We start from the raw sequence: 27,756 nt of genomic DNA, 5'->3' as shown, positions 1-27,756 counted from the left end.
TTTCAACTGAATGATGAACACATCTTTATTGTTTTCTAAGGAGAACAAGCACAATGCTTTAAAGAGAACAACCGTAAATCAACTTGGTATGTACATCTTCGTCGTCTTGAACCTGGATCTTGTCCATCTTGTTTCATGTACCATTAGAAAAAATCAAATATTTTTCAATTCTGGAAAAAATCGAAAAAAAATATATATGATGCATAATTGTCAAGACAATACAAAATATAAAAAAATATGTGAAAAATCACTTTCAACTGGTACAATATTTTCAATGTTAGAGATAAGACCTTATATATGTGATATTTAAATCACGTAATTAAACCAGAGGTCTTTACCTTTAGTCTCGTCATTAAATACCCTTCAGTCAAGTAATTAAAAATCCTAAGGGTGACTAAGACTAATATCTCATCTCCTGAACTTTTGTTAATAGTTTTTGAATGTGAATATTTTTCATTCACATATAAAAACAATTGGAGAGTTGGAGAATCGGAGAATTGGTTTATAATTGTTTGAAAATGGTAGACCAACAAGACAGAATTTACCATGAAGTTCTAGAACTGTCTAGAAATAATACATCACAACATAATGTGTTCTACACCAAAGCTAAGAATGAAGAGCTGATAATCAGGTTAAAAATACAAAAGCTGCTAGCACCAGAACAGACCAAGATAGACACCTCTTTAAGAAGTATGACATTGTTTAGGTGTCTGGCTTTGAAAAGCTGATATAAACACAAGAAGATGGTAAGTTGATTATTATTAAAAAAAAATGGAAATTCAGAATATATCAATAACTCAACAACTCAGTCATAGCGAAAATAAAATTCTATATCCAGCACTACCCAGCACATACACTAGGCCCAGTTTATTTATCCTTGTCGTGAATACAGCGCGAAGTACGTTCACATTGTTTTGTACGTTTGTTTTGTATGCGACGCTTACGTCAGTGACGACGCCAAAAACTATAGCTTGTATATTAAAATAGCTGAACTTGACGGCCAACTTGTTACGTTATTCTAAGTTACACAACATTTTATGGTGCCGTGACCGTCGAAAAATAAATCAATCACAATCCAAACCCATACATTCAACATCAGCTACCCTGAATCCTCATGCAGAAAATTTTTCGCCCGTGAATATCATCCCGCCATACCAGCCAATGTCCGTGAGGACATTTTGTTAGATAGGCGCATACATCAGACAACCCACAATGCCCAACCCTGCACAAAACCCGTATATAAAAGTCAAGAACAGTCAACTAGTGATATGCTAAACCCAAATACTTCTACTTTGTTAAATGCAAGTCAGAATCATTACCTTCCAAAACTTAACCTGCCGTTTTTCACCGAAAAACAGGCAAACGTTTTTGAACGCATTTGAATCCACAATTCACTACAATACTAGTCTCACAGACATACAGAAATTCAGCTACTTAAAAGCCCAGTTACGTGGTATTGCAATAGAGTCTATAGAAGGGTTTCCGTTAACAAGCACCAACTACGCGACAGCCGTTGAATTATTGAGAAAACGTTTTGGTCAACCACACAAGGTTATCAAAACATACATGAGAGCACTCATTGATTTACAGCTTGAATAGCTTACGCAGCTATATAGATAAAATCGAGACGTACTTAAGGGGGCTCTAGCCACTTGGTCAGACAGAAAACATGTATGGATTATTACTTGTACCAGTAGTTGCCCGTAGAAATAAGGTAAGATACAGTCCGCAAAATGGAAGTGACATTACGCTCACAAACTTGCGCAAAGCGCTTGAGAAAGAAGTAGACATTTTAGAAGTTGGACATCCCGTTGCTGTAATTGAAAACAACGCAACAGTTACATTTTACGCTGGAAACTAGTAAAATGAACTACAAAAATCAGCATGGACTGGATCAAAACCACGTACATGTACATTTTGTGAAGGAGCCCACTCATTGACAAATTGTGTCAAAATAAAAACTGCCGAAGCAAGGATAGTCATCGTTAAAGAGAAAAAAAATATGCTTCGACTGTCTACGTTCCTATCGAGTTAAGGACTGCAAATCAAGGGGAAAATGTAAAACGTGTAATCGAAAACATCACACGAGTCTTTGTGGAGGAACATTTGTATCTAATGGAAAATCAGAAAGAACACAAAGAGAAGCTGCTGTTAATCTTGTTCGACACTACGAAAACGCAAATACACCCGCAATTATGTATACAAAAGCTACGGATCATATGAAAATGAATGTCATGCTGAAAACTGCCATTGCAACTGTCAAGCAAGAACAATATTTTTTTTGTAACAGATGCAAACATATTGTTCGGTGAAGGCACACAGCTCTCGTTAATTACTGATAAGCTTGGAAAAGAACTGAATATACAACGCACAACAGCAGAAACCATCAAATTATCTGCGTTTGGAGACACTGGCAAAAATGTTTGCCACCTTTAGTCAGCTACCGTCTTTTTGCGTTCAGACGAAGGAGACAACATACCTATACGTGTACTAATCGTTCCGGACATTGCCATACCAATGTAAAATCACGTGACAAAGAGTGCGTTAAATCTCCCTCATCTTAAAGGACTCAAATTAGCACATCCCTTAACCACAGACACTCAATTTGAAATTTTGCCACTGATTGGCGCAGACTTTACTGGGACGTGGTGGATGAAAAAGTTATCAAAGGAGATGGGCCAACAGCCGTCAACTCAAAGATAGGATATTTTCTATCCGGACCAATCAACTAATCGAGCCGTGCGATATAAATAACAGTATATTTTCACCACGCCAGAGGGACGACGACAGCTTTATACCTACATGAATATCAACGAAACTCTATGAAATTCGAAGATAGTCATTATAGTGCAAAATTGCCATGGAAACAAAACCATGAGGATCTACCAACTAACTACACAATTGCCAAAGCCAGAACAGAAAACACAATAAGAAGACTTGCCCGACAACTTCTGCAAAAATACACAAGAATAATCGAAGAAAAGGAAAAGAGAGGTTTTATAGAAAAAGTAGACAAGTGAGGAAAACGTACCAAGAATGCATTACATTCCACATCATGCGATGAGAAAAGATTCTGTAACAACATCTGTCAGAATAGTCTATGAATAGTCTATAAATATACTGTCAGTACAGGCATTGAAAAGGCCTTTCCTCACATACAACTTGACGAAGGAGACAGAGACCTCACGAGATTCTTGTGATTAAGTGATTCAACAAACCCCAACAGCAAACTGACAACATACCGCTTGAAATCAATATTATTTGGAGTAACCTGCTCACCATTAATTTTAAATGCAACATTACTTAAACATCTGGATCAATGTGGAATAAACACTGTTCTAGCAATGAAAGAAAATTTATACGTAGACAATATATTGTCAAGTATGGAAAAGGAAACGGATCTTACTGATCATTTCCATGAAGGAAGATCAATCATATCTAAAGCAGGTTTCAACTTACGAGCTTGGGCATCGAATAGTATGTCACTTCAAGATAAGGCCGAGCAAGAAAATGTACTGGATACAGACATTACGTTGGAATACTGCAACTGACATATTGTCGTTAAAAGATTCAAATATTGAGAGTAGCTCGGACTTGACTACAAAGAGAGAAATTCTTCCCGCATCTACGACCCTCTTGGATTATTAGGACCAGTTACAGTAAGAGCTAAGATTCTTATCCAGGAACTATGGAAACGTAAACTAGATTGGGATGAACCTACTCCCACCGAAATACATTCGTTATGGACCAACTTGGCGAATGACCTGAAGACAACCTATACAATGGAATTTAAGAGATGTTACTCCGCCGATTCAATAGGTGACAAGAATAACTATGAACTACATGTATTTGTAGAAGCTGGCATGACCAGATACGGAGCGGTAGCCTTCATATGCAACGAGAAGTCAAATATTGTTATGGCAAAAAATCGTGTAGCACCTGTGAAAACACTAACATTACCTCAATTAAAGCAAATTGCAGCCTTGATTGGAGCACGTTTAGCACAACAAATAAAGGAAACCGATAAGTTGATGCGGATTACATGTTGGAGTGATAGCCAAATTGTATAACACTGGCTAAATACAACAAAGCAGATGAAAAGATTTGTTACAAACAGAATCAAGACATCGACAAATCCAAATACATGGAGATATTGCCCAACCGCCGAGTTTATGCAAAATGAACTACGGTTCAAAGGGCCGGAGTGGTTACCAATTCGAGAAAAATGGCCATCATGGAATTCAAAGAACATTACATTATTACACTGTAATTTGGATATGGAGGATAAGGAAGAACATGAAACTGCAACTGAACATTAATGAAGTAAGACGACTAGAAAAAAGTCATTGAAATAACGCGGTTTAGAAAACGTTAACAAACGTGATGACTTTTCATTCAGAATTGTCAACTTTCCTTTCATCTGTGGCAACATCTCTTCGGCTCCTGCGTATGGGGTGTTCATATCACAACTGATACGTTATGCCAGAGCTTGCCGAAACTACGGAGACTTTTTGTTTCGCGCTAGAACTCTAACAAATAGGCTTCTGGAACAGGGTTATATTGCTACAAGATTGAAGTCATCACTACAGAAGTTTTCTGGTCGTCATCATGAACTCGTGGATCGTTATGGTGTATCCATCAGCACCATGAAAACTGATTTATTCAATGGATCATAGTTTTCCTTTCCTCGTTTGTCTACCCCGGACTTGACTTTTTATGAACAACTCGGCAGGTGTTTCTAGAAAAGCAGAGGAGGCTTACCCTACCGGTGCACCTGGTCCATGCTCCCAGTTTTTAGTGGAGTCCGAGTTGCTCATTTGCTTTTGTTACTTTGTATGTATGATTTTAGTTACTTTATGTTCTTTGTTGTGTATGTCTGTTTTCCATGTCTGGTCTTTGTCCCTGGATTACATTCTTTTGATTACCGCTATAACCTTGGTTCCCTTGATTACTCTTAAAACATACCACAGACTAATGGGTGTAACTGCATACATGGTGAGATTTATAAGAAACTATAAACTGCCAAAATTGAACCGAATTATCTGTGAAGGAGTTACAACATGCTACGGAATTATGGATAAAAAGCTGTCAGCAAGCGAAATAGTCAATGGAAATAGAAAACTTGAAAGCAGGAAGTGATAAAATGCACCCATGTTCAACAACTTTGACTCTATTTGGATTCCATGGGAATGATTCGTTGTGGCGGGAGGATCTATAATGCACCAGTTTCAGAAACAACAAAGTTTTCGTACTTATTACCACAGAACCACCAGCTAACCAGACTAATCGTAATTGACGCACACTTGCTCTTGAAGCACGCGGGAGTTCCAAGTACGGTAACACAACTAAGACGGACATTTTGGATTCCGTGCATTCGACAATACGTCAGGAAAATTCTACATCAATGCCACATTTGTCGAAAGTACGAGGGAAAATCTTACCGTACGCCTGACCCACCGCCTCTACCAAAGATTAGATTGACCGAAGCACCGCCGTTCACTGTCACAGGCGTTGACTATAGAGGCACATTATACGTGAAGGAAAAAAACATGAACCAGAAAAGAAAGAATATATCTGTCTCTTCACCTGTGCCAACACGCGAGCAGTTCACATGGAAATTGTGTCCGATCTTACAGAAAAACGTTTCTACTTGCATTTAGACGGTTTACAAATCCTAATCACGGATCATGATTTCTGACAATGTCTCCACATACCTTGCCGCCTCAGAAACGGTAGAACATCTAACAAGATCTACAAAAAATCGAGATAATCTATAATAATATAGAACATCATGGCAATTCATTCCAAAAAGAGCTCCTTGGTATTGTGGATTCTGGGAACGGATGATCGGCGTCACAAAATCATGTTTAAGAAAGACACTCGAACGATCATATTTAACAATGGAGATGCTTCAAATAGTTATAATCGAAATAGAGGCAATAATTTATGACAGACCATTGGCATATCATTCTTCACGTGTTGATGACGAAGAACCTTTAACACCATCTCATTTACTGTATGGGAGGAGAATAACAAAGACGTCATACCCTGCTACTGATATAGACAGATATCCAGACAAACGAGAAATTCACAAACGTGCAGAAATTCAAAAACTAATTCTTGATCATTTCTGGAATAGATGGAGATCGGAATATCTCACTTCATTACGAGAATTCCACAAATATACTGGCGATAACAAAATAATAATCATCATCGGAGATATTGTGCAAATTCAAGATGATAAGCCACGAAACCGATGGAGGTTAGCTAAAGTAGAGGATCTTATCACAGGGAAAGATGTTCGAGCTGCAGTTGTGAACACGAACAGTGGAGTAACATCAAGGCCAATTGTGAAATTGTATCCCATAAAACTGAAAAGCTACAGTGAAACCGAAGACGATGGAAGTTCAACAACTACAGATGAGACCATTCGAACATTACCTCAGCGCAAAGCCTCAAAACGCGCTAAAGAGAATATTTACAAATGGACACATAGACTTTCATGTGATAAGTGTGAATTGGTATTATAAACTTTGATTTGATAGGTCATAAGCTAAGTGATAATGAGAAAAACACAAACAATTAAATTTTATTGATTTGAAAGACAGTTAATTTCGAATTTTTAATTGGTCGTAATTTCTCATATTTTTATTTATTCATTCATTTAAACATTCATTCTGATAATTTCGTTTACGGCCCCCAGAATATCGTGATTACAGCGCGAAGTAAGTTCACATTCTTTTGTACCTTTGTTTTATATGAGACGCTAACGTGAGTGACGTCGCCAAAAACTATAGCTTGTATATTAAAATGGTTGAACTTAACGCCCGACTTGTTACGTGATTTTTAGTTGCCCAACAATTCTCTTGCAATGAAACTACTGAAATTGCCTCTACGGATGATGAAACACTAATTATACGCGCGTGTAAGCGAGCCCTTTCTGGCCAACGAAATCAAGCGGAGAAACTTATGCGAAACACTAAACAAAAGTGAAATGAACTTTCAGTCGGTAAGAATGTTGTCGTTCCTGTTCCGCAATACGATAGGGGACCTATAGACCCACGAAACATTCGAGGCATCATCAAAGAAGTGAGCGAATTTGGATACCGCATAGGAAATGAAGTGGGTATATTATCAGGCTACCTAATCTAAACCAGATTGAGGCAGTAACTGGTAGTGTCTTTGTAAACACGATCCCATCAATTCAAATTTCTCTCCGTGAGGCAGTGCAATATCAGGAAAATGGGAGGACAGGGCTTTCTGTCTTGTAAATGCAAAGGTAGTTGCAAATCTTCTAAATGTAAATACAAAAAATCAAATGTTCTGTGTAATTCCCGTTGTCATGGATCAATGTCATAATCTACCAAATAGTTTGTTTGTTGGGGTTTAACGTCCGAGCAGCAATATTTCAGCTATATTCAGACAATGAACATGAAATGGATAATATAATGAACATGAAATGAAAAAAAAGGATGGGTCACAAGGTTAATAGGGTCGACAAATTTTGATTGCCACTGGAAAAAGGGGGATGGGTAAGATCGGGCAATTTAACCTCCTGTGGCGGAGGGCAAAGGCTCCTACTCCTATCGAATACCACAGCAGGGTTCTTTAACGTGCGAGGAACGTGGCATCTTTCCCAACACGGTGCACCACTATGGTTTGCGGTCAGGTTTTCCGTATTATAGCCTGACAACCCCAGCATGTAACACGACAGGGGTACCCCATTCCACCTCCTGGGGCACACATCCCAGTTGCTCTGTGGGCAGAGCGCCTAGCCCCCGGCTAGGTTTCTGAGCACTATTTAGTCGACTTATACGACAAGCTTAGCGCTGCTGCAGGCCTATTCTTTTATCATCCGGACCTGCACGGGGGTCTACCAAATAGAGAAACATTTGAGGAAATCACTTTTTAAAATTGAATCAGTAATTGTATGGATGTTATCTTTCAATATTAAACACAATTATGTTAAAACCCATATCTTTTTTATTGTATTAATGAGATTGAAAATTGTACAAGTTGAAAGTGATTTTTCAGCTGTTTTGTACAAGTTATAATTTGTTCAAGTGGATTTAGGACAAATAATGTGTACAAAGGCAACATACAAATTATAATTTGTATGAAATAACAACTTGTACACAACATATATATATAACGTGATTAAAATATGCGTTTAATTATTTTTCATTATAATTATTTTTCTCACGAAATTAACAAATTGAATGTAACACGAAGGACATTGTAGTAACACAACGGACAAAATTGTAACATAATTGACATACACCTTATATACACTTCTTCTTCGTCGGAGTTGATAACAATTCCAGAATACGACTTTTGGTCATATCGCACGACGACATAGCGGTTAATTTAATCATCTGCTGACAAAAAAAAACCTGTAGATTTGTATTCTTCTTCTGTCACCTGATGTTTTACTTCCTGCTTGATAGATTTTTTTAGACTTACCTAATAATCTTTTGTATGGTCATTCAACAATGAGGTTGGTGTGATATCGTTCGTAATAGGTCCTTTGTTTCTCTTAGTGTAATGATTTTCTCTGTCTTATGAGTTTTTTAAATTCAACATCTCGATATTTCATTGGCTCCCTTTCTTTTCGTGTCTTTCTCATTCAAGTTTTCTTTCTCGTTGTCGTAAAAGCTTCCAGCCCTACATTTACAGTGATATTGTTTTATCTGTGGCAATGGACAACACGGCAACGAAATGATTTGTAATCAAGTTTGCATGAGTCAAATCTTGTCTGGTTGATGATCACATGATGTAACTTAAACATGGTACAATGTAGGTCTCGTCGAACAAATTTGTTTCCAAGTTGAAGATACACAGAGAAAACACGCCTGTCTTTTACATTTGCGGGCGAACCTATTTGCGAAATGTTCATGTACGTTTTATTTTTGATTATCTTGACTATTTCTTTTTTCATATATCTTCTCTTAAAATGCAGCCTCTAATTTATTTGATGGCGTGTATTCGTCCAAATACATTACAAATGTTTTCGGCAAATTTGCGGACCTTTTGTTCCATTTGTTTTAATTGTGTGATAGGTAAAGTTCTTTATTCATGCCCGTACCCGCATACCATGCCATACTAGTCATTTCCAAATGCATGTATGCTCACTGTATAGGGCAAACAATTGCCGTCACTTTTGACTTTCACTGGGTATAGGATTTGCTCTTGTGTAGTGTCTGAGGGGTAGATATATTCAACAACTTCATCTACTTGCAAACCTGTATACATTATGGATGGAATGTAGTGTTATTCAATATCGTATTTGCTCACTGTACTGTTGATTTCAGTGCATTTTCCTAAGTCTTTTAATGTTGCATTGAACAACTGTATTCTCTCATCGGCAGATTCATTTGACTCTACTTCTAAGACTGTAGCAGCTTGCTTTTACTCGTTGATTTATCTTGTGACGTTGAGTTGCCTTTACCATTATGTTTTGCCTCTTTGCAACGAGGTGTCTTTGTATCATTTGGTATCATAAAGAATTTCCACTTGTGCCCATAAAGGATAGTAGCTTCTTCACACATGCAACTTATGTCTCAAACCAAAATTCTCCTATGTCGACTGTTTACTTTGCGTTTGGGTTGGGTGTACCGGGAATCCGTTTGAGCTTCTGATCGAGATTCTGTGAACTCTTAAAATATCGTCCACTTTAATTTCGTAGACATAATCACAGACTCTTGTGTTCTCCTAATGTTTACGAAGTCAGAGGCATCCTTGATATCATGTGCGCGAAGAACCAGATTGTTTGTAAGTGACCCTCCAACACCATCTGGAACACCTTTCCCATGTCCACTTACGTAGAAATTCCATTTTTCGATCTTGATCTTTCTGGTTTTGACCTGCTAGGAAAGGAGAGAGAAGTTTGCTTTTGTTTATTCTGTGTTGAAGGTCCTTCGCTGAAGAAGAGTACGGTATATATCAGTTTACTTGTCGGTAGAGTCTTATCTGATTAGAAACATTGAAGTGATAGTGCTTGAAACTGACCATTTCTTATGAAAATAAGTCGATTAAAGCTGTAATGTCACCAGATTCTTCTAATTTAATGGTCAGTTTTACTTACTTTTCCACATCTTTTAACGCTTTGCCATTTGAACTATTTTACCTCTTCATTTTGGTCAATATCTTTGATTGGTATTCTGACGTCTTAACATTGTCCATACAACTTATTTTATTGATGTTACAGGAATTCTTGCTTACTAAATCATACAAGCTCACTGTGTTTACTAACTACTTTTTGTACAAAGCATTAGTTAAAAACTGCATATTTTCTTGTTGCTTGCTGACACAAGTTTCTTTCTCTGAATGCAGAACGGGCTAGGTCTACTAAAGGAACCATAACTTATTTTGAAATCTGCATTTACCAATATAATATTTTTGTGAAGTTGCTCAATTGTTGCAAGAAGAATCCTCTGTTGACGCTTCATTTTTTAAGACGATTTCTTTAATAGCTATTATCGTCTCTGTCGAAAAATGACTGATTTTTTTGTCAATTCTTGATGTCAGATAGCCTTTTCTTGTTTCTTTCTTTGTTCTACTATAAAATCCAAGAATTTTACAGAGTGAGTTTTAGATTATACTTTCGCATGAACTTTCCTCGTACTGCTGCAGCCAATGTTGAATTACCGCCTTTTTGTGTTTATTTTTCAGCTCCTCTGTTAACGCAAAATGATGAAACAGTGTTCTTCCTTATTTTGTACAATTCCAAAATAATGGGGAAGCTTTTTCGTCTTCATTCTTGGTGTGTCTGGTTGACATTTACCTGGATTAGTTTGTTAGTTTGTTTTACTTTGGCTAGTTTCTTTCGTAAATTTTCATTAAACTTATTTTCCTGTTCTAATTTACTATTACGTTTAGCATTTGGCTATTTTCCTCTTCTATTATTATATCACGTATTTTCCTCTATGGTTTAAATCTTGTTCTGGACTATGAGCTGAAAAGGTCTCTGGAGTCGACACCCAAACGTCCCAGTTAGTTTTTTTTCTTCATCCGATACTCAGCTTTTTTTCTTTCTCCAGTATTCCCTTTACTGCCTACATTCTCTTTCACTCATACTCACAATACGTGTTCTTTTACCAATTGTTTTATTATCGAGACATTTATGTCTATTTTAAATACTCACTTCTTCTTGTTATATCCTTATCTCGTCTTTGGCAATATCGTCTCTGTTTCTCATTTGCAGACAGATGCATCATTAACCTTAATTAGAATCAAATATTACGAATTGAATTAAAAAGATGATTTTTTCTTAAAAACATAATGTTAAAGCCTAAATGAACTTTTTCTCGTACATATGTTTTTTTCGACTATGTTGGTTTAACACCTATTTCAACAATTATTAATGAGTATTTTGTATGAATTAACAAAATTATAGAAAACTGGTAGAGCAGTTGGAGTACATTTTCTACCACCAGTAGATGAGTCTGCCTAATTTACACACAAACATGTTAAGATATTTTTGTCCAGCATGTTACTTAAATAATGTCTTCCTTGTTACTTTTCTATAGTTCTACAAGAGTGCTGTGCTATAAATGTTTATATTAAATTTTAACAAACATAGTTTGGGATTTATATTTACGCACAATCAGATATAAATTTGTCAAAAAAAAAATAATTCGGAAAACACTAAATGTTAATTTCATTTTCCTTCTGTTACTGTATTTGTCCATTCTGTTACCGGCTAAACCAAAGCATAATACGTTTTAATTTTTATAAATTAATTTTATTTTGTTTTGATCAGTAGTGATTGAGTAATCTGGTTTTGATAATGTGTTAGAATTTCAATGATTGTTTAGGATTTCTCAGTGAAATGGGAAGATTATCCTTTATGTTACCAACGGATGTCCATCATATTACTCCGTGAGATTGTATTTCTTTACATACTGATTAAATTAAAATCAATTTGTAATTACACTTGTGATCTAAATGATAAAAAAAACCATCTTTTTAAATTTAAATATTGTTTAAATTCGCTCAAAGCAATGATTTTTTTTATGGGAATACTTATAATGTTTGTCTTTTAATGAAGTCTGTCATGTTACTCATTTAACAGTAACATTCAATACAGTGACAGTATAGACTTATACGTGATAAAACAAGTATAGCCATATATATATATATATGTAAACAATATTAACATTAAGGCCGGCATTTATGAACAACTGATACTGTGGAAACAGTATTTAGAACTAGCAAAATATCACTGGTTCAGTCAATCTTACCTTTATTGGTTAAACTTGTTCCTCATTGCAGGTTTGAATAAACTGCGTCTTCAACTTTTGCGTACAGGAACTGACGTCTGCTACGGTTATTGAAGCTCTAGTCCAAGAAAGATAACTCTTACACTTGTAGTTTATCATTCAGTAACAGGACAGGCGAATCCAAACCGTAGTTTTACATGCGTCATACAGCCAACAGTTTATTTTTTTTTATTATTTTTTTTTTGCCAGTGGAATGATCGGATTCCCGAATCGGTTTCTCCTCGTAGTAACCATTGTATCGTTTATGAAGCCTTATGTATTTGTTAACTAATGCAAACGACACATTTTACACCTGCATTTACGTGGGAGAATAATCTAACTTTTGGCGATAACATTAGATATTGCTATTTTTGTGTATGTCCCAATGATCGTAAGAGAATAGAGGCGTTTCTTAAAAAAGTATTATTGAATTTGTTTCTTTCATAATAATGAACGATTACAATTGATGATTAAAATGAAAATGATCCGTTCATTTACATGACTGTGTAAGTAAATGCGAGCATGGATTAAAGCTATTTGGAGACCTCCCTTGTCGTGTCACGCCATGTTAAAAGCGTTCGTTTATTTTGTGTACATTCATTATTTCATTTATTCAGCTATTGTTTTATTAATTTTTACTATTATTATTTTTTTGGATTTGTATTGATTCTAACTTTAATTTCATTCATTAATTGTTAAAATTACAATTTTCATTGTTCGTCTAAGGTGGTTTAAACACATACTGCGAGCGTCCGCTTATGATATCGTACGTCCGGTGTGCGTTTAGGATGCATTTAGGCATCGTGCATGTGGCAAAAATAAACGTCTCAAGGAGTGTAAGGTTATAGCGAATATTCAAATATTTCGTCAAAAGCATATACGCATTTCATTTAAGTAGGTGCCGACGTTAAAAGGCGTTAAATCGAAAACCTGCAATTATAAAAGTTCGCCCTCCTACAGGACTGAGGCACACCTGTATCATGTAATAGTATTCAAATAATATGAGACAGGTGTAACTTGTAAGAGGACGAAGTTAAATGTATATGTTTAAAGTTTTCTTGTTTTTATTTTCCCCTTTTGTCGCTTGATGCTTCTTGACACTTCTTATCGCTTATGTCGGAAACATAAAACAGTATCTGAATTTGAATAATTGTTGAAGACCACATAGTAAACTCTTTTTAGTGATTCAAAAGAAGATAAGAAAATACCGAACTTTGTATGAGAAGCTTGGAAATACGTGACTTCCTTTCAGTCTTAAATCATGGTCTCAACTGAAGTGCTTCCAAACATTATATACCGTTATGAGGAATTCATTTTCTGCGAGTTAATCTTACTGAATTTGGAAACTTTTGCATCCAAATGAATAAGTGGAAAGCAATTGCCTTAAGTGCGAGCGAAGTCCTAAGCATAAAGTATTAGGTTCCCTTTATAACAAATTAGACTTCATGCCATTTTAATTTTGGCAAGTTTTTTATAGTATTTTTTAACCTGTAATAAATGGGAAACAAATATTTGTAGAATTATCGGAAGAACACTTTCGGGTTCGGCTTAGCTTGCAAGGATTTTTTACGAGATCCATTAAATCGGAAGTAGCTTTTCTAAAAATGTCAGAGTAATTCCGAATAAATAACAAAGCGGTCTATGTCTAGTATTTTTGAGGCTTCAATGAATCGCGATGTAGTGTTTTGCTTGGACGAAAGTATTTCAGGTGTCAGTATGAGGAATTTTAGACGAAGTTCTATACAATTGTAAGAACGAGCTTCGTTCGCTTATTAGATCCCGTGTGAAAAAATGTTTAACTATATAATGTGTTGATGTGTCGTTACGTATATCATTTAACATGGTAAAAGATGTAGCTTCTTTCCATAGTCATTTACCTGATGAGTTTGGTTAATTGTATTTGCCACATAAGATTATTGCTTACACTGTATGAACATATTGCAAGCGCCACAATAAATAATTTCTGTTATTTATCAAAATCTGCTATATTTCCTTAGTGGAGCCTGGGGTTTGTATAGCAGCAGGATTGACCCATGTACGACTTGTTTTCTTGTAATTTTTAATGTTAAATTGTAAGCTATTGTAATTGTTTTCCCAAGACACACAACCGCTATTTTTGTCGGCTTGGGGATTGGGGAGGTGAAATACAAGATTTTTTTTGGTCACAAAACTCCCCTCCCCAAAATTAAAAAATAAATGTGTAATGATCGGTGCCGATGGTGTCGACGAATTCACAGCTGCCTCGTATCTATTTCCTCGAAACGAAATCGGCGCACTTGTATATATCTTTATTCTTATATAAACCAAGTTGAACAAAGGTTTCCAAAAACAAAAAACAACAAAAAACAACAAAAAACAAAAAAAAACAAAAAACAAAAAAACAACAACAACAAATTACTTAATACATCAATACAGTGTACAATAGCTGAGGCAGCATTTCTAACTTATTGAGTGTGGGCCTGGAAACTGTACAGTTTATAGTCAAACCATAGTTTGTCTTTGTAATAATATGACTTATTTATTGTAAAGTCTTATATCCCAGAAGTTTTTCATGTTGCGTTTACAAGTAGTTTGTCCATTTTTTTTCTATTAGTGCGTTGATTCTTATGTCTTGTACTAAAACAACGAGATAATTATTGCTAAAGTATGTTCAAAAACATCAAAGCAATCGGGATAGCTCGCAAAAACATTAGGTTTTGAACATATACACATATATGCATAATACACATTTACCACGCCAACTCTCAATATGTATCATCCCACAACGACTTTCAGCACGTATCAAACCATGCCGACTATCAGGATGTACCATACCAAACCGTCTATCAGCACGTATCATACCATGACGACTATCAGTATGTATCATACCATGCCGACTATCAGTATATACGTGTACCATACCATGCCGACTATCAGTACGTATCATTTCACACCGACTATTAGTATATATCATACCATGCCGACTATTAGTATATCATACCATGCCGACTATCAGTATGTATGAAACCATACCGGTTGTTAGTATGAATCATACCCAGAGGCGAATCCAGAAAAAGAGGGTGCAAGCTGGGGTTGCTTGGGAAAGGGGATGGGCGGACATTATTTGCCATTTTTTGTCAATTGTACACATGAAAATGACAATTTTACAATAAAAAGGGGTGCCAATCGCCTGCACCGCCTGAATCTGCCATTGCATTACATATCGACTTTCAGTATGTATCATACCACACCGACTATCAGTGTAATAAATCGTAAATTATCATGGACCTTACTTTTAATGAATCATGCGCGCAAATAAATGTTAAATGTAAATAAAAATGATTTACTACTTACTAAAAAGTCCCACAAATAGATGAAAACTGTTAATTCTCCTTGGTTAGAAATCTAATCGACATTTAATCAAATCATATAGACTTTCGAACAAAGCCTGGTGTTCACATGTAGTTCGATTCCAAACAGTTAAGAGATCATGGGGCGTCCCAAATCCATGTGCTGAATAAAGCTTATGAAGATTGTGAGGTTGGAAAATGGTCAAAAACTTTCGTTCCGATGAAAGTTTAATTCCTAAAGACTCGGCAACAAACCCGAGATATACATCGTCGATGAACAGAGGTTTAATGTAAGGAATTTCATATTTTAATTTTTTTACGACCGTAATATCCATGATCATAGATCCACCACTCAAATATGGTGGCCATCTTTTCCCTGGAAATTCATCCATTGATATAAACCATTTGCTCTTTTTATGGCGTTTTGGTGAGGCTTTAACAAACTTGTAGCCTGCAATCAAATCTTCAGTTTCCTTCTTTGATTTAAGCTCCAAGTACTTAAGTAAATTCGGAAGATTTACAAAATAATCGTCATCAACGAAAAATACATATTTCGAGTTTGGGCAGTACGAAACTACCCAGTCAATTCCCATGATTGTTTTTAATGTATTGTTGTGATAATGGTCTATAAAACTTTGTTGTACTAAATCCCTGTACTTTTTATGTTCTTCCAATATGTAATGATCCAGAAGCGGAGAATATCCTAATAAGAATACAAGCTTTAAACTGGAATTTTTATAATTCCCCCAAGTTGCTCTAATCGCTTCTCTATTGCCAATTTGGAAAACATTAGATTTAACAACAATCACCAAAAATGGACCACTGCCTTCTTCAGAATGACACATATCCATAGGAATATAAATATAATTAAACGATCCGTATCTATAGTAAACTGGTCTATCTATGTCTTCAATTTTTGAAATTTTCCTTTCATCGGTCGAAAGTTGCAGATAACGTATTTCGCGGAAATTTTGCGGAAGTCTGACCTTTCGAATAAAACTAGTGTTTTCAAGTGATTGTAGACTCTTGTTCTCTACAACCTTCGTGAAGTGCTGGGGTATTGGCATGTTTGTAGGTTTCAGACGATTTCCATTTCGTGAATTTGTCAGAGGTGATCTGCGCGTGCTCCTTTCCTTTAAAATGTCGTCGACAATGTTCAAGAATAAATAAATAGTTGCAGTTGTTAGAAAAATAGTTACACCCGATTTTCGAATCATTGATGAAATAGAAAGATATACGATTCTTATGTAGTGAAATAATCTAGAAAGTTTGATATTTCAGTTGTTGAAATATTCGTTTAAGTGACTTAATGTGGTACAGTCACTTTAATTTTATGTTGTTGACATCTACACAACAGAAGCTCCACAAACGATCGGTACTGATGGTTTATTTCATAATTATACATTGTAGGTAACGAACATATACATCGTGCTGTTACAGATATTGCTTCACTGGAAACATTTATCAATACATCATTTTCTTATTTAGCCTTTGTATATCTTCAATAATCCACAATCAAAAGGCAAACTAGAAATTGTTTTGATATTCAACAGTTTACTTTCAACTTTAGGTTATGGAAGTTTTCTTCCATAATACGCGTATGTAATTGATGTATTGTTCTTTCAAGGAAGATTTAACAAGGAAGTTTGCAAATTGTTTAATTGAATAAGAATAAAATCATTTTCTCATGACAAAAGGAAAGTGACGTTGAATGTAATAACATATCGAGAAATATTGACAGCTAATGCTGATTTTATGAAAGTGATAGATAGATATTATTTCTATACCTTAACAATAAATGGCGTACATTCACCATGCACGTTATGAGGAAATATTGTTGGTATGATCAATATGTCTAGAACTGAAACGTGCAATAACATAAAATGTTATGTTAAAGGTCTTGTTATTATGAATGAAAGCTACTTATCCAACACAGCTGCTGTTCGGTCGTTATAACTAGCAAATTCTAGTTCCACTCACGTGACCATATTAAATAGCTGTGTGTTCTGACGTGCCGAAAGTATTTAGTCACCGTAAAAGTTAGAAATCCAATTCATGATCTTTTAATTTGCGGCTTATTATTCAAAGGTTTGTTATATATTGCATAACTTGGTCAAAAATTTAAATTCAGATAAGATCACAGGAAAGCCGAAGTACATGTACTCAATAAAGCATAATTCGACGTCGCAACAAATCGTACCATTCATTTCTTCTTCCGTAGATCCAACAATAACAGCCAAGAGTTAGTACTTAAACAATTCCTATATTATTTAAGAGGGTGTCCATTCAAAAACCAGGCAGTGAGTGGCACATGACAATTTTTTTTCAAAAACATTTTCATTCATTTCATAATACAAATGCACCCTTTCTCCAAGTTGAATGTTGGTATTCTGATCAACTGCAACAGTTTAAAAGAAATAAATTGAAATTCATTGAAAAAGGGACTTAACTCTTTATTTTTTTGCAAAATTTATCCATTGTCGATTTAAAAACATATGTTTTAGTATTTGACATACATGTACATATGATACACATTACATTCGAACAAAACAAAACAAACAAAAACACAAAAACACAAAAACAAAAACAAAAAAAAAACAATGGGATAAAATTACCATTTGCCACCCAAATAATAAGAATTGCCTGGTTTCTACATGGACAGGCTCTTCAATTGATTTGTATTCATCCTTCTGATCTTGTAAACAACCAATCCCGCGTTAACGGGGAGGTACATAGTATCATCCGTTCGTCCATACTTGAACAATTTATAAAAAAAATGACCACAGATAGATCTCATCATGTTTAATACTTTTATCCATGTCAGAAAGCGGTGAAACCTAGCAGTTTTGGAGAAATGTGCACAAATCTGTTGTCTGACCCTTATGTTCTAAAGTCGGCCAAGTTTTTTAACAACGGATCAAAATTTCAAACGTCATTTTGTGTAGGATACTCTAAGGAACAATCATTTCAGTCCATCCGAATCCATTCAGTAGTTTCAGAGGAGAGGATATTTGATGAAATTGTTAACAACGACGACGGACACCAACTGATGACAATAGCTCACATGGCCTTCGGCTAGGTGAGCTAAAAAAGCAATGGATTAAAATGAACTTGTAATCGTTTGCATGGAAGCTGGAATTTTACTTTACTAACATCCAGTGACTCTGCTCACTTTGTGATATTCTTGTTTAACGTGCTTCGGAGCACTTTAGACCACAGCCATGGTAAAAAGTGATAATCTCACGATCAACATATTGTGCAACACAAATGTTGCGTCTATTGAAAAATAAGAAGAAACTAGTCATATCAGAATCGAAATTAAACACGGAAACTTCAATTTATCATTGTTTTACCACGTGCTCGCTGTCTATTTCGATATTCAACCTCTCGATGTCGCTTTAGGGTAAACATGAACAATGCGACATAAATGGCCAGCCCGTGGTAAAACAAATGAATAATAAAATAGTTTCCGTGATTTATTTCTTAACTGAACAATTGCATGAGGAACTTCCGGTTTGATAATGGTAAAATTAGTTATGGAAAAATAGTCGTAACTTATGGACTGATAATACAAAATCTATGTAATTTATCATTGATGATACAATTTAGATTTGACTCATAAGTATTTTATGTTGGGTTTGTTTTAAAAGATCTATTCACACTTTTTAGTCGGAAATGATAAAACATTATTTAAGTGTAATATATTTTTTTACTCTGTAAGGCACAGATTCAGCGATAATTTTGGAACGGGGATTCCAGTAAAATGGGTCTGGGCTATTAAGTGCATTCATTAATTCATACCTTTATTTCCTCATGAAGAGAATTATGAATACAGTTACATGTATATTGGTTAAACTACATTAAATACAACATATATGTATACGAACTGAATACAAAAACTATATACATCAAAATACAATAATAAATATTATCAAATATAACAAGGTTGATTGTATACGACATACATGTAGCATGTAGCCACATCTACGACCGGAATCTGTTATGAGTAGAAAGACTTTGAATATGTGCATGGCACAGTTTCATAAGTTCAACTTGTATCTAGCTTCCAGAGAGGTTGTCTGTCCTCGTCCAAGTAACGCCTGATAAATAATTTCATCATCATACTGCAAGAGTTCACATTATAAGTTCAAATCAAAATTTTCTATTATAATGTTCCATAATACATCACGTAAATGTTCTGTTAATGTACAAGAGCAGCATGCATGAACACACACATCAGTAAATGGTCTATCACATATAGTACAAAACACCAGGCGTAGAGTATTGTACAACTGTCCATAGTTTTGTAATGAAAAATGATCTGTAAATTTCAGTAGAGGTTTGGGAAAACTTCCAGAAAATATAGGGTCAGTCACTGCACAGTTGGTCGTCTGTTTGTCCGCCATGTTGTACTATACCATTTGTAGGTATTTTAATTTTGTCTATCCTGTCTACCATGAGAACACCTTGTTCTATGTACTTAAACTTTACGTAAAACTTTGTAATAATAGTCTTACTATGGTCAGTACAATAGAAAATTTGAATTTCAGTTTCAAATGTAAGACGGGTTAAGAATGTTTTGTCATATCTTGACAACCCAGGTTGGTTATATTTCAAACTACATCTTAAAGATCTGTATACTTTTTGTTTGGAACTTCAATCTGTTGAAACAGAATCGTGCATGTTCTGTAACATGTGTTGCTCTATTTTTCTATATGATGAAATGTGTAATTATTCACTCCAATGCGTCTGGTCGTTGGAGATAATTCACATCGAATATCCCTAATTTCAAAACTTTGTGAAGTTTTCTTTTAATTCGTTTTTACAAGTCGTGCTGCTCATTGCCTTATCCGAATTGCTTTAAACTATCATATTCATAAAGTTGTGGAAATTTAACGCTCTAAGAGAGTTTTTTTTTCATCAACATATATATTGCTTAAATATGCTTCAAACTTTCTCGATTTGTTAGTTTTGTGTGTATCAAGTCAATAACTATTCTATGATAATTTATTTTTTGTCGCAAGTTATGGCTGTCAAACTGTTTTCAGGTTGGGGCTAACTTGTCATGTACTTATTGTGCAGCAGTTTATTATTGCCTGGCTATAAATGTTCAATTTAGGAAATAGAACTCGTTACAAATGTTCTAAATATGTAAATATATAACGATTGTTACACATTCCTAGTACAACCTTGGGCTGAGCCTCGAGGAATAGTTTGATTTTTTTTCAGATGTAAAATATTCTCCATATCAACAGGTATAAATCAATGTAATGTTTACTGATGAAAATATTGAATGACTGAATAATTAGTTTCCCAAATATAATTTTAAAATCAATTTTTAAATGTTTTAGATATAATACATGCACGAGCTTGAACTCATTTTTTCCAAATATATCACCATTATGTAATTAATATTAATATCGATATTAATATATTACTGGTCATAGTTTACCTTTCCTCGTTTGTCTACCCCGGACTTGACTTTTTATGAGCAACTCGGCGAGTGTTTCTAGAAAAGCAGAGGAGGCTTACCCTACCGGTGCACCTGGTCCATGCTCCCAGTTTTTAGTGGAGTCCGAGTTGCTCATTTGCTTTTGTAACTTTGTAAGTATGATTTTAGTTACTTTATGTTCTTTGTTGTGCATGTCTGTTTTCATGTCTGGTCTTTGTCCCTGGATTGCATTCTTTTGATTACCGCTATAACCTTGGTTCTCTTGATTACTCTTTCTACTGGTCAAAGTAAACTAAAACTTAGTCAAGTCGTTGGATTGTACATGGATTCCTATTCGAACATTTTGTCTTTGTTGCATTTGTGATGTTATTGTATTGGTTGTTTGTGTCTGGTAGAATTTGCTGACTTACTAATTTTCCATCTGTTCCTCTTGACAGTTCGTTGACCTCTGAAAGGCTACATGATCAAAATCGTGAACTCTGAAAATATTATAAGAATGATGTTAGTTTGCAATATGTTTATATTATTGTTTACTTCCTTTATTTTTTTTTAAGTATACTGAACAGGAGTAAAAAAAATAACAATAATAATTGGAAACATTTAAAAAAAAATTACTCTGCTGTTCCTGTTTATACCAGTGTTGTACATGACATTTCTGAATACTCTAGGATATTTAATTTTCGCTAATATTATACTGTAATATTTTTTCTGTTTAGTTAAATAACGAATATACATGTATCTTGCTTCAACACGTACATTTTATTTGAGGTTGTAATTTCATAGACTGGAAAAAACACTATTGTGATGTAAATCACAAAAAAAAAAACAAAAACAAACACAAAAACTAAAAACTAAAAAAAAAACAAAAACAAAAACAAAAATAAAGCGTGGTGACGTCACTGTCACATAGCAAAAGATGACTTTGAAAAGTTGTATACTTGTGTGGGCAATTTGGTGTATCCATCTACCACCAGCTTTTCATTCCTCCTCTGTGTTTACTAGACTTGGTACAATGTAACTCGGTGTTTTAAAGCACTGTAAGCTTACTGCAGCAGTGCGTCATATTTTAGAATGAGTATTTGTTAATCATAATTTTTTTCAGCTTAATGTTTTTTTTTTCATGAGGTGTCAGTTTACAGATTTTTCTACGTCTTCATATAAGAGAGAGATTATTGTATTTCGGTTTAACCATGTTCGATGTGGTCCCTCCATAAAAAATCGAAAAAAATGGTTAATAAATTTGGAGAGTTCGAAAGTAGATGCAAACAATTTAGAAATAGCATTTTATATTTCAAACTACGACATGTGTAACTGTAGTCGTTTTATACATTGCATACTTAAAGTGTATGTAGAGACACCGATATGTATCTACAATAAAACAGTTGGGGCAGTTATAGACACACCATTCAATCTTGATACAATTCTGAATTTTGATTGTGGTAAAAAAAAGTGTATCACCAGATTCAAAGTGCCCGCTCTTTTACCCCTTATTTCTGATTGGTTTCAGTCACAAATCCCAAAATCTGTGCTTTAGTACCTGGTAGTATATAACTTTATGGTATTATTAGAACCATAAATATCGACGACGAGAGCATAATGCGTTAAACACCATTTTACGACCGCATCTTTTTTTTTGCGGACGCAAGCAGTAACTCGCAATAATCCGGTACACAATCGTCATTTACAGATTTTTGCTAATAGTTTAGAAAAAAGGTCATGATTTCGATTTCAAAAAGACAGCTTTTTAGTCATCGTTTTTTTCCTATATGGGTAAAGTAAGGTTAAAGATTAACTAAACTTTCCATGATCAAACCTGAAGGTTCTTATGCAGTTGTTCGTTATCAGATAGTGAGCAAAGTCACTGGACGTGAGTCAAAGTCAAATACTAGCTACCGTATAAATGATATGAGTTCACTTCAATCCATTGCATTTTTTTAAAATGCAACTTAAAATTATAATTTGACGTCCTTGAAAGGCTTTGAGACGACAAATGTGGTTGATTTTGGTTTGCTTTATGAGTAACATGCGACTTATTGGGCGTGGCTTTTGTGTATATAAATTACTGCCAACCTAAAATCACATAAACAGACACGCGTAACATTCCGATGTGTATACGCTGTTTTTATTCATTTCAGTTACGTGATTGAACATCAAATTTGTATTTAATAAAAATATTCCACGTTATGTTTTAGAAAAGTTATATTATAGTCCGTAAAAATAACTTACATATGTACATGGTAGCACTGGCCACGTGCGCCATCATGTGAAAACAAACAATACAATATTCAATGAAAGAAACTTTTTCAGTCCAAGCGTTGCACCTGTCCATGTTTGACCTTATAATGCAAACAGCTGTGTAATATCTAACACCATTTTACTTAATTCGCCCTTTCTTTCATTATAAATAATAATACAAAGCACGTAAGTTTCACTATTCCAACCACTTAAACTCATGCTTCCTTCAACCTACAAGAAACCGATTGTTACCTTAGCTAATCATATCGACATAATAGTGCTGCGGACGGCTAAGGATTTTTCTAACTTTAATGGGCCTAGAGGGTATACGGCTATATCATATGTCAATGGAAAGATAAATCAATGTAGTTTTTGAATATCATTCTTTTTTAACTGAAAAGTGGTATAGTTTTCTGCTATTTTGCATTAATTAGAGGAGGGGTCAAAGATCAATAGACCCCAATGCACTTTGATAAGTGATTTTAAGTGAAATCGTTCATTGCAGGTAACGGAAAATAAGTAACATGTGAGGATCACATGTATACGATGTCAAAAAGTAAAAAAGAACTTTTCCAACAAAAGTTGACTATCTAATCACAGAACAAAAATGCCTCTAAAATGGGCTGCATTTTAGTGCATTTTCATTGATTCTTGAGATAATAAGACACTGTAGAGGTATTACAGTATATATCTAAGTATTCTTTTCTGAATAGCGAATAAAATAAACACAAAGTTCTCGATTCGATCTGCTACATAGGCTTTGCAAAATGAATTTGTGAATTTTCACATATTTAAACTATTAATTGTACTAAAATTGTATAAGACGGAATCGTTTCCGTGCAATTTGTCTAGTTTCCGGACTGTTTTATAAACAGACACATGTAAAGTATCGAGTCTACCTTACGTTTTCATGAAAAGACTTAAGGTTTTGAGATTTATTTTTGTGTATACAAATATCATACATATTTTTTGTTGCATTTGTCTTTATATGCTTGGACTTCAAATAAAACCTTCAAGTTTTAACCATGAATCAGGGATTCTCAAACAATAAATGCGACTCGGGGGTTCATGATAAGGCTGGATTTCGTAATGAATTTGACAATACATAAACTGTGAACTTTGAACTTTGCATGGAAGCATGTGCAAACATGTACATGCATGTTGTCATAAACATTTAATATCTCATGAAGTTTAACTGTGCGCCAGACTGATGCTTGTAATACATCCTCTGCAATGGCGGATCCATACTGTAAAAGGGAGGGTGTCAGCCGGGATTACTCAGGAAAGGGGGTGTGTACTAGGATATTTTTTACTATTTTTGTCAGTTTTACACATGAAAATGACAAATTTTCCAATAAAAAAGGGGAAGACAATCCCATGCACCCTCCTCTGGATCCACCGCTGCTCTGAACGGATTACACTAAACTAGATAAAAACAAACCAGACTTCTTGTAAAAATATTAATTCTCACACAAAAATAAGTAAGAAGTTTATTAAAATAAAAACAGAGGATACAATCTATCGTTTGTTATATTTACTATCTATAAGTTGTTATAAACTTTCTTTCTTTCCTTTTTTTTTTTTTTTTTTTTTTTTTGCGGCGTAAACATACATGTACAGGGCAGTTTTAGTAAGTGGTTTATGCATTAAATTGTGCGTTACTTCTGTTGTCATATTTTGACAAGGTAGTTTTATACATTTACAATGTCATGGTTTTAATTTTCGGACAGCTAATTATGTCTGTCTGCTTCACGCAAAGAATGAATAAGTGAGTCACTTTATGGTTCACTCTAATTCTGATTTGTTATATTCTAAATACCAATAAGAATTAAACTGAATATGGGATGACAACTGTAAAAGCGTCTACGCTACCCTAGGGTTATGGTCTTGCCCCCTCCCTTCACGCAATGGGAGGGGCAGGACCGTAACCCTTGCCTAACGAAGATGCTGTAAAATATAGGAATCGGAAATAAGCCACTCATAATTTGGAAACTTTTCATCGGTCTGTATGATATAATAGCAAATGCCGATTTTATTTGAAATAATCCATTTACAAAAAAATCTTTGTAACGTTCTCTTTTTCACCGTCACATACTAAATTTTAAGCAATGCCAGAGTTTCCCTTTTTCGTTTAAACCGGCATGGCGTCATTTATATAAGAACAGACCGACGGGCGCTTAAGAAAAAACAGAGAAAAGGCGTTAAAATTAATATCCTACCAATGAACTTGGTCCAAACCCCCGGTTTTTTTTCAAGCCTGGCTTGATAGTTAATTCGTTAAATTCATATATGTTATTCTCATTACTACTTTGGTATTTGTGATGCTTTCTCTTGACTACATGGTTATCCTATTCTTCATTCCAATTTTCCTGAAAACGAACATTATTGAGCACTCGATCATTGAATAACAAAAAAAAATTGCCAAACTTTTATCTATCTGCTTAAAAAGAAATTAAAATCTTGATCATGTCAAAAAATAAAATACTTTGGATGATATTCATGCTTGTCTGTTGTACCAACAGTTCGGAAGCAGAACAGGTTGTCCGGGTTCGTATTTTACAATTTTAGTATGTGAAAATTTTCAACTTCAAACTCATTTTGCAAAGCCTATGTTGCAAATCGAATCGAGAACGTTGTGTTTATTTTATTTGTTATTCAGTAAAAAATACTTAGATATACATTTTATTTGCTTTTCAGTCAAAAATACTTAGATATACATTGTAATTTTCTATGGTGTCTTATTATCTCTAAATCATTGAAAATGCACTAAAATGCAACCAATTTTAGGAGTATTTTTGTTCTGTGATTAAATAGTCAACTTTTGTCGGAAAAAATCTGTTTTTTACATTTTTGAAGTTCTACACATAATTATGACATTTACATGTAACTTGTTTCCCGATACCTACAATGAACGATTTTACTTAAATTACTTTTCAAAGTGTATTGGAGTCGATCTTTGACCCCTCTTCTAATTAATGCAAAATAGCAGAAAACTTTACCACTTTTCAGTTAGAAAAGAATGGTATTTAAAAAACTACATTGATTTATCTTTCCATTGTCATATGATATAGCCGTTTACCTTCTAGGTCCATTAACGTTCGAAATATCCTAAGCGGTCCGCAGCACTAATATTATTCATTTTGTTGGGAACCAAGGTTATAGCGATAATCAAAAAAATGTAATCCAGGGACAAAGACCAGACATGGAAAACAGACATGCACAACAAAGAACATAAAGTAACTTAAATCATACATACAAAGTAATAAAAGCAAATGAGCAACTCGGACTCCACTAAAAACTGGGAGCATGGACCAGGTGCAACGGGAGGGTAAGCCTCCTCTGCTTTTCTAGAAACACCCGCCGAGTTGCTCATAAAAAGTCAGGTCCGGGGTAGATAAACGAGGAAAGGAAAACTATGACCCGTTGAATAAATCAGTATCATGGTGCTGATGGATACACCATAACGATCCACGAGTTCATCCTCCCTATATGTTCTGGTAAATTCTTCATAAAGCACAGAAAGCTCAATACTTACCCAATAAGTTGACTAAACCGTTGTATAGGCTAATTCTTAAGGGATATATTTATGATACTGTATTCAATTCATTTTTTTTTTTTTTTTTGGGGGGGGGGGGTATTAACATTTATTCGCTCATAAGGTCTTTATAGAGAAACTGACACACTATATCTAAAAGCAGTTTTCGGCATGACTTAGCTTATGAGGTACCATGGTTCTCAACCCCATATGGGAAGAATTGGAATTGATATTACATACGATGAGGACATAGGTTAGGTTTAAACTGGTCTGGAGCTGGCATGTCAGGTAACTGCATGTAGTCATTTGTTTGATTTTGTTCAACGAATTTTCAGTTTCTTTGTTTACGTTTTAACAAGGGACTCAGTCATTTTTCAACTGATTTTTAGGTATGTTTAATTGTGTAATATTTTTTTCACACTGGCCAGTTTTAAAAGGGGAATGGTTGTGATCACGCCGCATTTTTTGCGCCTGTCCCAGATCAGAAATTTCTGGCCTATGTATGTCTTATTTCGTATTCACTTTCAGTTTAATTTATGTATACTTTGAGTATATAGAGGCAATTATTTCGCTGTATCTGTGTATATTGTTGTTTTGGAGCCTGTGGTGCGATGGTTTCCTCGTCATTCTTTGAAGACCCATGGGTGACCTTGAACTGACATTTTTCACCCCGGTGTGGTTGTTGTCTCTTTGACATGTTCACCATATCCATTCTCCTTATATCTATATCATGGAATGTGACCAAAAACATGAACAATATTAGTAAGGCAAAGCATATACTGGCCAGGGTGAATTCCACAATACGACCTTTTAGAAATGTGCTACATTGATGAACTTAGTTTACGTGACTAACATGTACAAGAGAAAGGAATTTAAAAAAAAAAACATTTCAACTCGTGGGTCACAAGCTTTATAATATTAGCATAGCCCCATTTCTGGTGTTAT

General features: G+C 34.8%; 1 protein-coding gene across 2 annotated transcripts; it reads right to left on the bottom strand.

Annotated features, from left to right (window-relative positions):
• Positions 1-7: 7 nt before the first annotated feature.
• LOC148611127 (beta-1,4-mannosylglycolipid beta-1,3-N-acetylglucosaminyltransferase brn-like) lies at positions 8-17,220 on the bottom strand. 2 transcript variants are annotated; one of them, XR_015924060.1, is made up of 3 exons: positions 12,243-12,476; positions 11,144-11,220; positions 8-170 (listed from the first exon to the last, which is right to left on the bottom strand). XR_015924060.1 is itself a non-coding variant. In XM_088591286.1 (2 exons), the coding sequence occupies exon 1, from the start codon at positions 16,804-16,806 to the stop codon at positions 15,637-15,639; it is 1,170 nt and encodes a 389-aa protein (XP_088447412.1). In that variant the 5' UTR covers positions 16,807-17,220; the 3' UTR covers positions 8-170; positions 15,594-15,636. The 2 variants fall into 2 exon arrangements, 1 of the variants encoding a protein (XP_088447412.1); XM_088591286.1 differs by lacking the exons at positions 11,144-11,220; positions 12,243-12,476 and adding an exon at positions 15,594-17,220.
• Between the last annotated feature and the right edge of the window lie 10,536 nt (positions 17,221-27,756).

This window comes from Perna viridis, chromosome 7 (assembly GCF_037379345.1).
Source record: "Perna viridis isolate PV_CMFRI_1.1 ecotype Kerala chromosome 7, ASM3737934v1, whole genome shotgun sequence".
Taxonomy (NCBI): Eukaryota; Metazoa; Mollusca; class Bivalvia; order Mytilida; family Mytilidae; genus Perna; species Perna viridis.
This window is presented reverse-complemented; position numbering and strand designations above follow the sequence as displayed.

Bases quoted from the DNA above. Each gene is read 5' to 3' on its own strand.
- LOC148611127 (XM_088591286.1), bottom strand. From the start codon at position 16,806: ATGATTCGAAAATCGGGTGTAACTATTTTTCTAACAACTGCAACTATT.